At 40.3% G+C, this 15,064-nt stretch overlaps 1 protein-coding gene across 1 annotated transcript; it reads left to right on the forward strand.

Moving 5' to 3' along the window:
* Positions 1–1,718: 1,718 nt before the first annotated feature.
* Positions 1,719–8,916, forward strand: UCP1 (uncoupling protein 1; the record flags this gene model as incomplete). The annotated part of the gene is made up of 6 exons (XM_081304693.1): positions 1,719–2,033; positions 2,354–2,552; positions 6,404–6,604; positions 6,694–6,795; positions 7,721–7,901; positions 8,802–8,916. The coding sequence occupies exons 1-6, from the start codon at positions 1,908–1,910 to the stop codon at positions 8,914–8,916; spliced, it is 924 nt and encodes a 307-aa protein (XP_081160819.1). The 5' UTR covers positions 1,719–1,907.
* Positions 8,917–15,064: the final 6,148 nt, after the last annotated feature.

The raw sequence follows: 15,064 nt of genomic DNA on the forward strand, positions 1-15,064 counted from the left end.
CCACCAGAATACACTCCTCCCTGTATACCCTGCTGTACATCTTCACGCATGCATCTTCTTTTGCCTTAGTGGCTCTTTATTTCAACAGGTCTTTGTAGAGGAGAAACCTCTCTGTCTTCTTCCTCCTATATATTGTGAGTCCACCCATTGGTGCACATGGCCTTCCTCAGGCAAGCCCTCAGAGCGTGCACTCCCGTGGAAATTCCTTAGAACTGGGTTCTTGCCAGGCAAGGTGGCACACACGGTGATCCCAGTGACTCAGGAGGCTGAGGCAGGAAGATGGCCAGTTCAAAGGCAGCCTCAGCAACCTAGTGAGACCGTCTCAAAATAAAAAATAAAAAAGGACTGAGGATGTGGCTCAGGGGTTAAACACCCCTGGCTTTATATCCCTGGTACCAAACCAAACCAAACCGAACAACAATAACAAAAAATAAAACTGGGTTCTTGCAGAGAACACACCCCTTTTCTTATAGAGGATTTGAGAATTATTCTTTAGGAGCTTCATGTCTTAATTGCTCTCCTCTGATGACTCCAACTTCCACCCACTCTTTTTGGGTTGCATTCAGTGTTGAGTACCAGCAGGACCCAGGACTCACTATGGATGATGGTAATATCCATGGGATCTTGAGAGGTCTTGAAAATGGGGGCCTGATCTTTTTCCCTGCCCTCTTTCTTTCTCCTGTTTCCTGTGGTTTCCCACTTACATTTTTTAAAGGGCATTTTCAGATGTTTTCAAAATGTAAATAAATCCTTGCACAATGGTAGAGGTATGAAAATCTTCTGCCACAAAAACACACATTAGGGTATTTGAGTTATCCCTATAGTTAGCAGGATTCAGACCTGGGGCAGCTCTGGAACCACATTTTATACAGTAGGGAACAAGAGTCGAAGTAAAGATGACTTTCCCAGGGTCACGGAACTGGTAAGGTGGTAGAGCTGTACCTGGAGCCAAGCCACCTGCCTATTGTTTGCATCCCTTCCACTGTGTCCCCTAAGAAATGTTACCTACAAGGAGCAAGGGATAGCTCATTTTGTACAGTGCTGTAGCAACTTGCTGACCGCATTCTAGGGCGTCTATAGTCTCATTGGACTTTTCCCTACAAAAAGTAATCAATCATTTTATTTATTTATTTATTTATTTATTTTTGAAAGCTTGGTCTTTACGTGGATTTTTTTTTCCAAGTCTGATTTTGGTGATGGGAAAGTGACGGGAAGGAAAGAGAATGGTGAAAATAAATGGAGAGAAATGGAAGCAGAAAACGTTGCCAGGTGCCAGCAAGGAGCCCGGGGAGTATGAGGAATGCCGCCAGCGCCGGCCACTTGTCTCTTCTAGGAGGCTTGGCGGGGACCTTTTTAGCAAGAGCTCTGAGATCGCGCTCGTTTGGGGGATCCCCCACCTGCTCCCCTCCCCAGCCGAGGGTCCCAGCAGGAGAGTGATAGAGGGTGCCGCGCGCCTACTGCGAGGAAGGGGATGTCTGCCTGTCGCAGATGCGCTTTCGGGGTGACGTGCGGAGCTTGGCGCAGACGGTGGGGTCCCAGGCCAAGGATTTAGTGATTGAAGGGCGGCTGGGAAGGAGCTGGGCGAGGATGGTGTGGGAGGTACCGGCATCCAGAGCACGCCCCTGCCGGTCCCCCGCCCAGGTCTTCCCGGCTATATACGCCACCGCGGGTCGGCCCGGGCGCATCGAGTCACCCCGGCGCGAGCGTCGGGGGAGACGTGCGGGCTCGGTGGCACCACTGCGCTCCGCCTGCAGCCGTCACCTCTGGACTGCCACCTCCCTGGTGGTGGCTGTCCCAGAAGTCAGAGAGTGGGCTCGCTGCCCAGGCCGGGAGGGAAAAGAACTTCCAACTTGGAGGTTGGAGCCTTTCGCTCTTGCCAGGCGCCTGGCCCCGCTTTCTGAGTGAGGATGGTGAGCCCCACAGCCTCCGACGTGCACCCGACCATGGGCATCAAGATCGTCTCAGCTGGAGTGTCAGCCTGCTTGGCGGATGTGATCACCTTCCCGCTGGACACCGCCAAAGTCCGGCTACAGGTAGCGAGCCAGAGGCGGATGGCTGGGGGTCTCGGGGCAGAGAGAGGACCGCCTGCTATGGTGTGTGTCCCTTTGATGCAATGTTTGGGCTCAACCACCCTTTCAATAAGCGAAGGATGGTGGCAGCCTTGGAAAGCGGCTTGGCTGTCTGGGATTGGATGCTTTGGGTTGGGAAACTGAAACTTTTCCAGGGACTAGTTGAACCAAGGTCAAGGATGATGGGTTGACCATAACTACTGCCAAACCCCCCAAAAGTTGGGGGCCCTAAGAGTTCTAAGCACCAAAGTACTAACCCTAACCTGTACCTTTCTCATTTCCAGATCCAAGGCGAATTCCCAGTCTCCAGTGGTATTACGTATAAAGGTGTCCTGGGAACAATCACCACCCTGGCAAAAACCGAAGGGCCCATGAAACTGTACAGTGGGTTGCCTGCGGGATTGCAAAGACAAATAAGCTTCGCCTCTCTTAGGATCGGCCTCTATGATTCTGTCCAGGAGTTCTTCACCTCAGGGAATGAAAGTAAGCAAACAGCCTTACTGGGGTTCCTGGGAGGGGCTGGGCTCTTTGAAAACGTGACCTGGGAGGCTGTGGTGGAACTCAGTGGTAGAGCCACTTGCCTAGCTTATGGGAGGCCCTGCCTCTATCCCAGCACCACTAAACCAACAAACAGGGTAGTGGTCTCCATAACAATTTGGCCACAAAATATCAATATTTGAATTCTTGTCCTTTCCCCAGGTTCATAGAAAGAAAAACAAGCCTGCAAATAATTTTTTTTTTCAGATGTAAGTTTACTTATAAAAATCACCCAGACCTTGATGCAAGTTTTGGGTCTAATTTAGGTCTCCCCCTGGAGAATATGAATGGGCTGCAAAGTTCCCTAAACAGCAAAGTATATCAGAAACACCTCTGGAACTTGTTGTAAATCCAAATGAAATCTACCATGGCCCTCTGAATCTGAATTCTCAGGCTGGGGACCCAGGAATCTGTACTTTCTTGTACAAGCTTTCCTGGTAATTTGGATATCTAACATGAGATTTGTGAAGAAAAGGCAGCTAGAACTTGAGAAGAGAGTCACAGGACAGGAAAAACTCATCTCCTTGTCCAGAGGGTCCTAGGAGTCTTTTACCACTAGGGAGGGCCAGATAATAGAAGGTATTATCTGTGTATCTGGGTTTGTTCAGGGGAAGGCAAGGAATCAGATGATTCCTGAGTGCCAGTGTAGTCTGAGCTCCTATCCGTTTAGCCAGGAAGTATTTAAGTCCTTCCAGTATCCTGGGCTTTTAGTTGAGATCCATCACAACTAAAAAGATACTGATATTATGATCCCTTGGCGAATGGGGAAATTGAGCAATTTCATAACGTGCCCAAGTTCACATACCAGGAAAGGGGCAGAGCCAGAGTTCAAACCCAGGCAGTCTGTTCTCTGACCCCAGCTTTTAACCACTACACCTGCTGCCCTCTGCACCTGGCATATGATCCTCTACATCCTTCAATCCGGACAGCAATGCCATGAGTAGAAGGTATTATCTGTGTATCCAAGGAGTCAATTGACACAAAAGCACACAGTACATAGTAGAGATGCTGTCATGTGAAGTAGACAAGCCAGGGAGATGTGCTAACAAGGAACCAATGAACTTACTCCTTGGCTTGATGTCATCATTTGTCTTGAGTAACTTTTGAATACTGTAAGTATATGGGATAATTTTAAATTATTATGTATCTGTACAAATATAACTTAAACTTATCCGCACAAGTACTCTCAAAGTGAAAATAAAGTCTGTATGTTTCTAGATCGACACTGAATTGTCCAAGGTAAAGATGAGCATGAAACACAAAGGATGTAAAGCTGTCCGTTCAGGTGGTTTTCTTCACAGAATGAGTCTTCTAATCCGTCACTGAGTACTTTAGGCACCAAATGAATGAGATATATTTTGGTTCTATGGTGCAATTATTTGGTTCCTTTGGTAATCTTTGTTGAACTGCCAACATGCCAGAAACTGTGTTAGATGTACAGATGTTCATGGTTCAGGGTAGGGGACTTGTGGGGAGGAGGAGACAATAGATAACTATATATCATGGCATGTGCTATGTCACAGTGAAGGGAAACACAACTAGCTGCAGGGGCGTGGTCATACCAGATTTTCCTAAAGCTAATGTCTAAATTGAGTTGAAGGATCAGTAGGAGTAATCCAGGCAAAGTGGTAAGAAAAGACCTTTCAAGCTGAGTGAAGTTAATGTACAAAGATTCAGACAGGATGGAGAGAACTTACAGAGCAGAGGGGGAGGGCATGTTGTCCAGAAGGGAGAAAAGCAGGAAGGAGCAGATCACAGGCCAGGCTAATGCTAAGGAGTTTGGACTTTGTGCTGACAGTGGTGAAAAATTATTGAAAAAATATTAAGCAGGGAGATGGCATAAACACATCTCATAGAGTATATATAAAGAAAGGATAAGAAAGGGGTAAGTCAGAAAGTAAGAAATAATCGAGTGATGCCCCAAAGCGTTGGCAATAGGGAAGGAGATGTCAATCAGAAAGATTTAGGAAGTGCAATTGACTGAACTTGGTGAAGGACTAGAAGTAAGGATTAAGGGAGAGGTAGGAATGTAAGGTGAGTTCTGAGTTTCTGGCTAAAGACACCACTTCTTCAGGAGGGAATATAGAAGCTATCTCATGGGGGGAAGATAGATTCAGTTTAGGACTCACCCAGAGGTGATGTCCAGTAGGCACGTGAGCTTAGGAGACAGATCTACGTGAGATTCCAGGAAGCAGAATTGCAAAAACACATTCATCAGAGTAAAGGGGTGGAAGGACTGAGGAGGAGCGGAGGACTGAGGAGGAAAAGAGGCGGCAAACTCGGCCTCTCTCAAGGGGCCTACCTGTGATGAAGAAGGACAGGAAGGAGGGAGACTGGCATGTAGGGAAGTGAACCTGAGTGAGATCATAGACATGGGCCTAAGTGAAGGCAGCCTTCACCATGACATCAACAAGTGTAAGCTCAGCTCTTGGCCAAGCAAATATACAACCAGAATAGAGATGAAAATTTGCTTCCAGTTTTGTGTATTTCCTCTGTACTATCCAGTGTGTTGAGGGCTTTGTCTATATTATTTTAATTCACACCATGATTTTATGAAGTCAATATTATTATTGACTTCATAAATAATATATTATTTAAGAATAATATGATGTTATTATAATTTATAATTATGTATATAATTAAATATAATATTTATATAATAATTTATGTATAATATTAATATTATATATAAATAATATTAGGGATAATATAATATTATTTATATAATATTAATATTATATAATATTAATTTATATATAATATTTTATATATAATATAAATATTTTCTCCATATAATATTTATATCATAATTTTATATAATATTGATATTACATATGATATTAATATTATATATAAATAATATTAGATTATTATTCCTGTTCACAGACTAGGAAACGGAATTAGGAAGACTGAGAGAGTCCTTGATGAGTAAATGTTATTGGACCATAACTTTATATTTCATGACTTCAAGACTCTTTGTAGTTGTATTAAGTTGTATTAAGTTGTATTAGGCTTCAAGACTCTTTGTAGTTATATTAAGTGATACCTGTCTTGTTTTGTTTTGTTTGCGGTGGTATTGGGGGTTGAACCCAGAGGAGTTCTACCACTGACTTACACCCCAGCTTTTTTATTTTGACACAGGGTCTCCCTAAGTTGCCCAGGCTGGCCTTGAACTTGTGATCTTCCTGCCTCAGCCTACTGAATAGCTGAGATTACAGGAAAGCATCACCGGGCCCCGCTAAATGCGATCTAACTTGAGTGACATTAGCTAATTTTCCAACATTTCAAGACAAATATCACCTTCTCGACTTCTTTTTTCTTACTTTCATCCTCTTTCTATGGTGTAGCCTACTACTACAAGTTAAGGCAACTTGTCTACTGGGCTTCTCCTAAGACTACAGAGTCCAGTGATTAACATCGTCTTTGAAAGGAGGAAGACAAGCATCACAGGTGACCGGTGCCTCCTCATAGTTGGGAAATATTGAAAAAGACAGCAAAACACAGGAGGAACTATGCTGAATGCCAGAAAGAACGAAACCACTGTCCATTTAGACATTTTAACTTTTTCCTTGAAAGTCTTTATTTTTTAAAAAAAACTTTTGGGCAACTGAATTTTCCTAGCCCAACTATGATTTGGTCCTTTGTTAGTACATGGTCAACACATGAACACACAATTGGGAAAATAGAGAAGACGTAAAAATATAAAAACACTAACCACTAAACATTTAAGAGAAATAGGAATGCATTTGGGGTTTTGAATTTGGTGTCTTGAAAAATCATTTTTTCTCTCTGGACAGCAACACCCAGTTTGGGAAGCAAAATCTCAGCCGGACTCACAACTGGAGGAGTGGCAGTGTTCATTGGGCAGCCCACTGAGGTGGTGAAGGTCAGGCTCCAAGCACAGAGCCACCTACACGGTCTCAAACCTCGCTACACTGGAACCTACAACGCGTACAGAATTATAGCAACAACAGAGAGCTTCAGGAGTCTTTGGAAAGGTAATTAACCTGTAGGCGCATTTTCTAACCATCAAAACACATTTATCCAAGAGTTTATTAAACTTTGTCTTTTGGTTTTTTTCCTCCAGGGACTACTCCTAATCTGTTGAGAAATGTCATCATCAATTGCACAGAGTTGGTAACATATGACCTGATGAAGGGGGCTCTTGTGAAAAACAAAATCCTAGCAGGTAGCTTCCTTTTTCAGACAACACACACATTGGCACCTCTATTATTTCATCTTGGAGTTTTTATAGCCATGTTCTACTGAATCTCTTACTTTCTCTCTCTCTCTCTCTCTCTCTCTCTCTCTGTACTGGGGATTGAACCCAGGGGCACTTAACCACTGAGCTACACCCTCAGCCCCTTTTTATTTTTTCATTTTGTTTCCTAAGGCTTTACTAATGTTGCTGAGACTGGCCTCAAACTTGAGATCCTCCTGTCTCAGCCTCCTGAGTCTCTAGGATTACAGTCGTGTGCCACTGTGCCCAGCTGAATCCCTTATTCCTAATAGTCTTCCCATTTTAGAACTTAAGCAATTTTGAACATTAAATATAATGTTTTGAGAAGCAGAAAAAGAGCTATAGTTTTGCTGCAATAAAATTTTTTGCAACAAATTTTTGTTGTTGTACTTTTGCTGCTGCAAAACCAAAATTCAACTGCCCTTCATATCAACATTATTCTCATTTAAGACTAATATATGAACTTTTGTGAGAATCATATTCCTTCTATGGCAGAATTCGGAAGGTAAGTCCCTCCTGCACTGTAGCCAAAAAAGCTAGTTATATAAGGAGTCCATCAGTGATTTCATCTTCCATAGGATAGTTCCTCAAAGTAACATTGTTTCTAGAGACTCTGAAAGTCTCTTTTGACAGTGACTTTCATTCAATTAAAAAGTGTCAGATGCCCATGTACCAGGCATTATGCTGGGCCCTAAGGCCACAAGGAAAACAGTTATTCTTAAGTGTTTACAATCCATTTTGCCAGGTACTATTGACCACCTGCCTAGCTGCCAGCATGACCTTGTGATTAATTATAAGACATCCACGTTGATCTCCTGTGACCAGCAGGGTTACAATGAGTCTGGTGCTGACCTGTCCCATTGACACATTCTAGATGATGTCCCCTGCCACCTGCTGTCTGCTTTCGTCGCTGGATTTTGCACCACACTCCTGTCCTCGCCTGCTGATGTAGTGAAGACCAGATTTATTAACTCTCCGCCAGGGCAGTATACCAGCGTGCCCAGCTGCGCAATGACAATGCTCCACCAGGAAGGGCTGTCGGCATTTTTCAAAGGGTAGGTTGTGCTCTTCTTCATGTGCGTGGTGTGCAGGGTGCCTTGTGCCTTGGGCTGGGTCTCACCTGAACAGCTGGAACCTGGCTTTCCAGCCTTAGCATGCGCAGTGGACTCAGTATCGACTTTTCCTTGCCACGGGTTTCTCCAACCCACCAATTCCACTGTCCCAGAAAAGAAACAGCTGTAATGGTAATAAGTTCTCAGCTTTGCTTAGAGGCTTATTCAAAATCAATATCCTTCCTATTGGTTTCAGTCTATTGGAAAGTGTGTAAGACCATATTCTAATCATTAAACCGTTCTTGGAGCAGGAGAACTATAAACTAGAAGAAAGAATAATAGAGGGCCATGAGAAAATAAGATTTGGTTTTCATTATTTTAATTTGATAGATTCAACTTTGACAATTTTATTAAAGCAAAACTAGAGAAAAGTCATCACCACCCATCTAGAAAAGTGATGCAGAAAATTATGTGGCTTAACTCATCTAGAAACTAGTATTGAGTAACAGGTCGTTTTTCCATAAAACTACATCATATCATATGAATCATATCATGTCATAAATCACTTTCCTAAGAAAATATAGTATGAATTTAATTTCTGAATATTTTCAGAAAGGTTTATTCTATTGATAGTAAAAGTCTCAAACCTTGTAAAAACAAGCAGGAAACTGGTAGTGGTGGCACATGCCTGTAATCTCAGAGGCCCGGGAGGCTGAAGTTGGAGAATCAGAAGTTTGAGGCCAGCCTCAACAACTTAGCAAGGCCCTGAGCAGTTGGGGATGTAGCTGAGTTCAATCCCCAGTACCCCACCCCCAACCCTAATGAAAGGCATTAACCACCTATACCATAAAAGCTTTAAGAATTTCAAACAAGCTAATAGAATGGTGACATGCACTTTTCTAGATTTGTACCTTCCTTCCTGCGACTGGCATCCTGGAACCTCATTATGTTCGTGAGCTTTGAACAGCTGAAACGAGAATTGATGAAGTCCAGGCAGACAGTGGACTGCGCCACATGATCAGCTTCCAGAAAAGCATGTAGCACATCAGAGGGAATTGCTGATTGGATCCCTAATAAAAACAACCCCCAAACGACCCTATTGGTCTTAGTTCACTCTAAAAAATCAAAGAAATTCTGGTAGACAGTTTGGGACTTTCTTTTAAAAAAATAGGAAAGGAATGGGGGATAGAGTTCTATGAGCAAATATAAAGAAGTTTAACATGTCTTAACTATAGTGTCAACTGGTGGAAAAGGAAAAAATAAGTACATTTTACATTTATAAATACTTAAAGATGAAGTTATCACAGAAAATTTTACTGTTTTATTTATTAACCACAGTTGTCAGTTAATATAGTCAATAAAGTATTGCTAATATCTTTTGAAGTTGGTCTTTGGGGATCTGCACCTGGATATAAGAGGAGGGTTCACCTCAAACACAACATTATCCAACAGCAAGTGAAGGTATTTAGAATCAACTGGCAAAAACTGACGGAATGTGGTTAATATAGATTTTTCAAGTCCATGCTTTATGGCAGCTATAACCACTTCTAATATGAGGCATTGTTGGTGTTAGAGTCATGGTATGCATCATGGAGTCAGAGAATTTTAGAGTTGGAATGTCCATTTGGGCAGACAGAGGAAGCATCCAAGATTCCTACGAGGAAAAGTAAAACTTCATGGGATCTTTCCAGAAAAGCCAAACTTATTATCCATATGTGTAAGTGAGCTTTTTATGCTTAAAAATGAGTGCAGAAGAGACAAGGAAAGCAGAGACCAGAGATGAATAGAAGTATAAGACAAGGCCAACCTTGTTTTAAACCCTAAACAAGGCATTATTCTGTTTCTGTTTTAATCAACCTTACATTACATTTATGATCACAGCTTTCTTCACACTTAAGACTTCACACTTAACTGTGTCTGACCAGTTTGTGTTGCTATTACAAAATACTGAAACTGGGTACTTTAAAGAGAAAAGATGTTTATCTGGAACATCTACTCAGCTCTGCTGAGAGCCTCATGGCCTATGGAATCGCAATAGAGGGAGTGTATGCGGAAGAGAACACATGGTGAGACAGGAGGCAGAGTCTGGGGAGAGGCCAGGCTTGCTCATTTTATAACAATCCATTCTCAAGGGAATGCACTCCTCAGAGACTCAACCTATACACCAGGAGCCCCTCTGGACCTAATTACCTTCTACCAGGAACCTCCTCTTAAAGGCTCCTCCACCTCAACACTGCATACTGGGGACCAACCCTTGAGCACAGGATCATCTCAGGGACAAACCACACTCAAACCATAGCACTTTCCTTCCCCATATGTTACAGGTAAGAGCATCTTGTGGCAGATGCTGTCAGGCCCCCTACATACAGGATTCCTCTTAACAAGTTGGTGCATGCTGGCCTGACTTCTGGTTGCCATGTCAGCACCTCCTGTTTTTAGGATCTTCTCCCAGCTTTGCCCATCCGCTCCGGGCACACTAGATGACTGGGAAATAACACCCTTAGACACAGCCTGGACCAGTGACTTGCTTAAGATGGTGTATCAGTATCTCAGTTCTCTGGACCCGCCCCCACCCCCAGGTGAAATACAACTGAGGGATCAAATGATCAAACGCCAGTGGCATTTTGCTTGATACAAAGTCCCTGTGTGGGCTGACTTCAATTCCCTCTCTCAGTTCCCCACTCCCTTATCAGTGTTTCCTGGGGTCACCTCCCAGATGAATTGCAAATCCTTTACTCAAGGTCTGATTCTGAAGGAATCCAAACCAAGACAAATCACAAACTTAGTTTGGCAAATTCCTGGTAAGTCAGCAGACATACGTGAGAGTCTGACATTGTATGTAGTGGTGAATAGAACCGGCTTGGGCACTGCCCTACACAGAGGAACTAGAGGGGAATAGATGTGGTATCCAGTCAGTGGTATATGGCCATTTTCTGAGTGACCCCCTCATCCCATAATAAGCAGCCTCAGTAATCTCATCTGGTAGGGAATACAACTTGGGGAAGAGCCCCTAGAGGGGGCTTGAGAATCACTATGCAGTGATTTTTCTTTTCATGCAAAGTAAATGGCAACAGTTAGAAGCCCTGGGTTTAATCCCAAGTACCGCACAAATTTAAAAAAAGAAAAAAAATCACATTTGCCTTCTTTTTTTTTAAGATCTCTTTTTAAAATGGGATTTTATTTTATTGTAGACTATAACACACAGAATTATGAATATAAAAGTGCATAAATCCTATGAATATTTTAATGTCTTATTACCAAGTGAATAAATAAGTAGCCACAGCAAAGCTTAAGAAGCAAAATTGCAAGCACCCCAGGTTGGCCTCCACTTCCACAAGCACCACTCAGAACCATCCTAATTTCACATTCACAGTAAATGATTTTTTTCTTAAAACTATAGATTCACCATTAAGTATTTAAAGTAGCAAAGCAGCTACTTTATTTTTGAACCTTATTTAAAAAGATTCATCTAGTATGTTTTTATTTGTAGCATATTTTGACCAATCTATTTTAAGATTCATCCATGCTGTTTGATATAACTGTAGTTTGTACATGATCAGTGCTGTACCATGTTCTGTTGTATGACTGTTCAAGAATTTATCCTATTTGGTGAACATTTGTTTCCATTATTATAGTGCTGGTATTAATTCTTATGATGTATTAGTTTCCTGTTTTTGCTGTAAGAAATCATCACAAACTAGGTGACTTGAAACAACATGAATTTATTATTGTACGGCTCTGCCGTTGAGTATCTAAAGTGCTTGGGCAGGGTTGTGTTCTGCCGCGGGTTCTAGAGGACTCTGGTCTTCAGCTTCTTGAGCCACTCCTTGGCTTAGGACCACATATCCACTATCTCTGCTTTATTGTATCACCCTCTCCTTAGTCAAATTCCCATCAGTCTCCCTCTTCTATGGGCAGTTTTGATTACCTTGGGGTGCATCTGGATAATCAGATCATCTCCCATTCTTAAGTCCTTGATTTAACAACATTTACTAGATCACTATTACCATGCAATGTCACATTCTCATAGGTTGTGGTGCATACAACTTGGTCACTTGAGGAAGGGGTTATTTAGTCTATATACATACATATATACATATATGCTGGGGTACACAATCACCAATTTCTATAGGGGAGCTACCAGGGTCAAGTTTCTTTACTACATATGATAGACTGGATCATTGTTCAACAAATATTCACTCCTCTCTTCACCTGGAAATGGCCTATATCTCCTCACTACATTCAGTGTGGCTGTGTCAATTACTTTAGCCACTGGTATAAACATGCATGACGTAAACAGAACATTTAAATGTATTTGTATAGTTGGCTTGCCCACAAGCACTCCAATAATCTGCCTTGAGTGTAAAATGCCCTGGGTAGCTGCTGATCTAAGGGGATGCTGGAGACCTATGGAGCAGTTTGATGCAGATATTGCCCCTCTAGGTACACACCATGAATGAGAAGAAATGAGAAAAATAAATGCCTTGAATCTACAGTATGCATTAAATCTACTAGACCAATATAAAGAATAGCTTTTCAATCCTTTAATATGGTATGTATGACTATAGGCTTTTAAAATTGTTTTCATTAGTATTATAGTCTTATCCTTAGGGATATGAGTTTTCTTGTGTTATATTTATTCCTTGTACTAGGTACTTTAAAATTGCAAATAAAAACTTTCATGACTTTATTTTCTAGTTTAATTTTGCTGATATATAAAAATGTAGTTGATTTTTTGAAATAGTATCCTTGTATTTATAGGACAGTTCTGAGCTCTACTCTGTAGGTCTATTTGGGTATTCAATATATTATTCTCAGTTTTAAGGATGTTAGAAATAGTGCATAGCTTTTCTCAATTGGCACAAAATTGTACATATTTATGGGGTACCATGGAATGTCTCAATTCATGTATACGTTACATAGTGTTCAAATCCAAACTATCTCTATCTCCTCAAAAATTTACCATTTCTTGTGAGACTATTCAAAATTCTTTCTTCTAGCTTTTCTGAAAGAGTTCATTATTATCTATAATCTATTTTTATATTGATAGCTAGTGATTTGCCAAACTTTTAATTTACATATCAATTCTTTTGAATTTTGTTTCTTTCCACCCATTTGTCTTACTAGCTAGGATCCCCAGTACAATGCTGTAACAATTTGGATTTATATGGCGTATTGATTCTTCTTACTTTCCCAGTTGATTGTTTTTCTCTGATCCCTTGACATTGGACTTGGCCACAGGATTTGTCACGACCAATGGGTCTCCACTGGCCTCAGAAGAATCGTCACATGAAGCTGACCAAAACAGTTCATAAACCTATGGCTCTGAATCCAGCTAAGATGATCAGACCTGACTAGCTAGCCACAGATGTGTGGAATAAATGCTTTCTGTGTGAAAAAATACACACACACACACACACACACACACATATATAAATATATATGTAATATATATCTTGTTTTGTGGTTATTATGGCAATACAAATGATAAATTCTTAATTTGATCCCAATGTTTTATTATGATGTATACTGATACATTTTGTAAAATTATCCTTTAAGTTACATTTTCTATATTTCCTATTGTTTTCAACATGAATGGAAGTTGAACTTTTTTTAAATTTTTTTTTGTCAATAAACCTTTATTTTATTTATATGCAGGGCTGAAAACCAACCCAATGCTTTGGACATGCTAGACAAGTGCTCTAACAATGAGCTACAACCCCAGCCCACATGGAAGTTGAATTTTTAATCAAGTCCTTTTGCTGCGTCCAAGATCATTATGATTTTCAAATGTTAATGTGGCAAATAGCATTAGTTTATCATGATATTAAATGAACAGAACCACAACTGATCACATATTTAATTCATAGTATGTATGTACACACACACCACCTATATATACACACATGCTAAGTCAACATAATAAATTTGGTATGTTTCTGGATTCAGTATGCTAACATTTTATTTAAATCATTGCATCTTAAGTCACATTGGCATAAAATTTTTCCTTCCCTTACTGTCCTTTCTGGTCATCAGATTATGACAACTTTGGGTTAAGGATGTGGCTCTGTAGCATAGCACTTGCCTACTATATATCAGTTCTTGGCTTTGATCCCCAGCACATCAAATTATAAAAAATAAGAGTTTTCTGAATTGCAGAATGTACAATATTATTTGGAGTTTATAAAAAATGACACCATTTTAAATGTGTTATTTAACTCACTGATGCAAGCAAAGTTTTCAGTGGAAAGGTTTTCAATTCAGTTTAATGGCTCTAGAACCTTTCCTTTCTTTTTTTTTAATTGTATATTTTGATGTCACATTTTAAAAGAAATTTATTTAATCTAACTTTCAAAATTTGAAAAAAGTTTTTCTTAATAATTTCCCAATATTTGTAGGCTGTCATGATGTAATCTTATTCATTCTTCACATAATTATTTGCTCTTTTTTCTTGTCTCACTGAAGTATATTCATATCCATCTTTTTCAAGCAACATTTTATTTTTGATCTCATGACACATTTGTTTTCTATTCTCTGCAATTAAGCTCTACCTTTAATAGTTTCTTCTCTAATTTCTTTACATTTGTTTTGTTCTTCTCAACCAAACTTCTTAAGATGCTGTCTTTAGCTTTCAGTCTGTTTTCTAACATATGCATTTTTTTGTTATAATTAGTAATATTAAGTTCTGCTTCACCCTTATTCAGCCAGTTCTCAATACAGTATTTTTGTTTATTTCAAAATTACACACACACACACACACACACACACACACTCACACACACGAATGCTACCCAGATGTAAATAACAGAATAAGGACGCTATGTATTAATATGAAAGTAGCTCAAAGATACACAGCATAAAGTTAATAAGGAAAAAATAGTACAGTACAGTATGAACTGTCCCTCCCTTTTGTAAAGAGTGGGGTGGAAGTAGTGGCTTGTTTTAGAATGAAGCAAATATACAGCATCATAATCTCCTTTTCTCATTAAATAACATCTTAAGTAGTAATTCATGTGTGAGTTAAAAAGTCACAAAAATAAAAATTTCTGTATATTCAGATTCACCTATGGCACCAGGATAGATGATTAAACAAGACAAAATTGTTTTATGAATATAAATAATTGAAATAAAGGTAGGACAAGACAGCAAGTGCATCAATGGAAAGG

This window comes from Spermophilus citellus (genome assembly GCF_964194105.1).
Source record: "Spermophilus citellus genome assembly, chromosome: 8".
In the NCBI taxonomy this organism is placed as follows: Eukaryota; Metazoa; Chordata; class Mammalia; order Rodentia; family Sciuridae; genus Spermophilus; species Spermophilus citellus.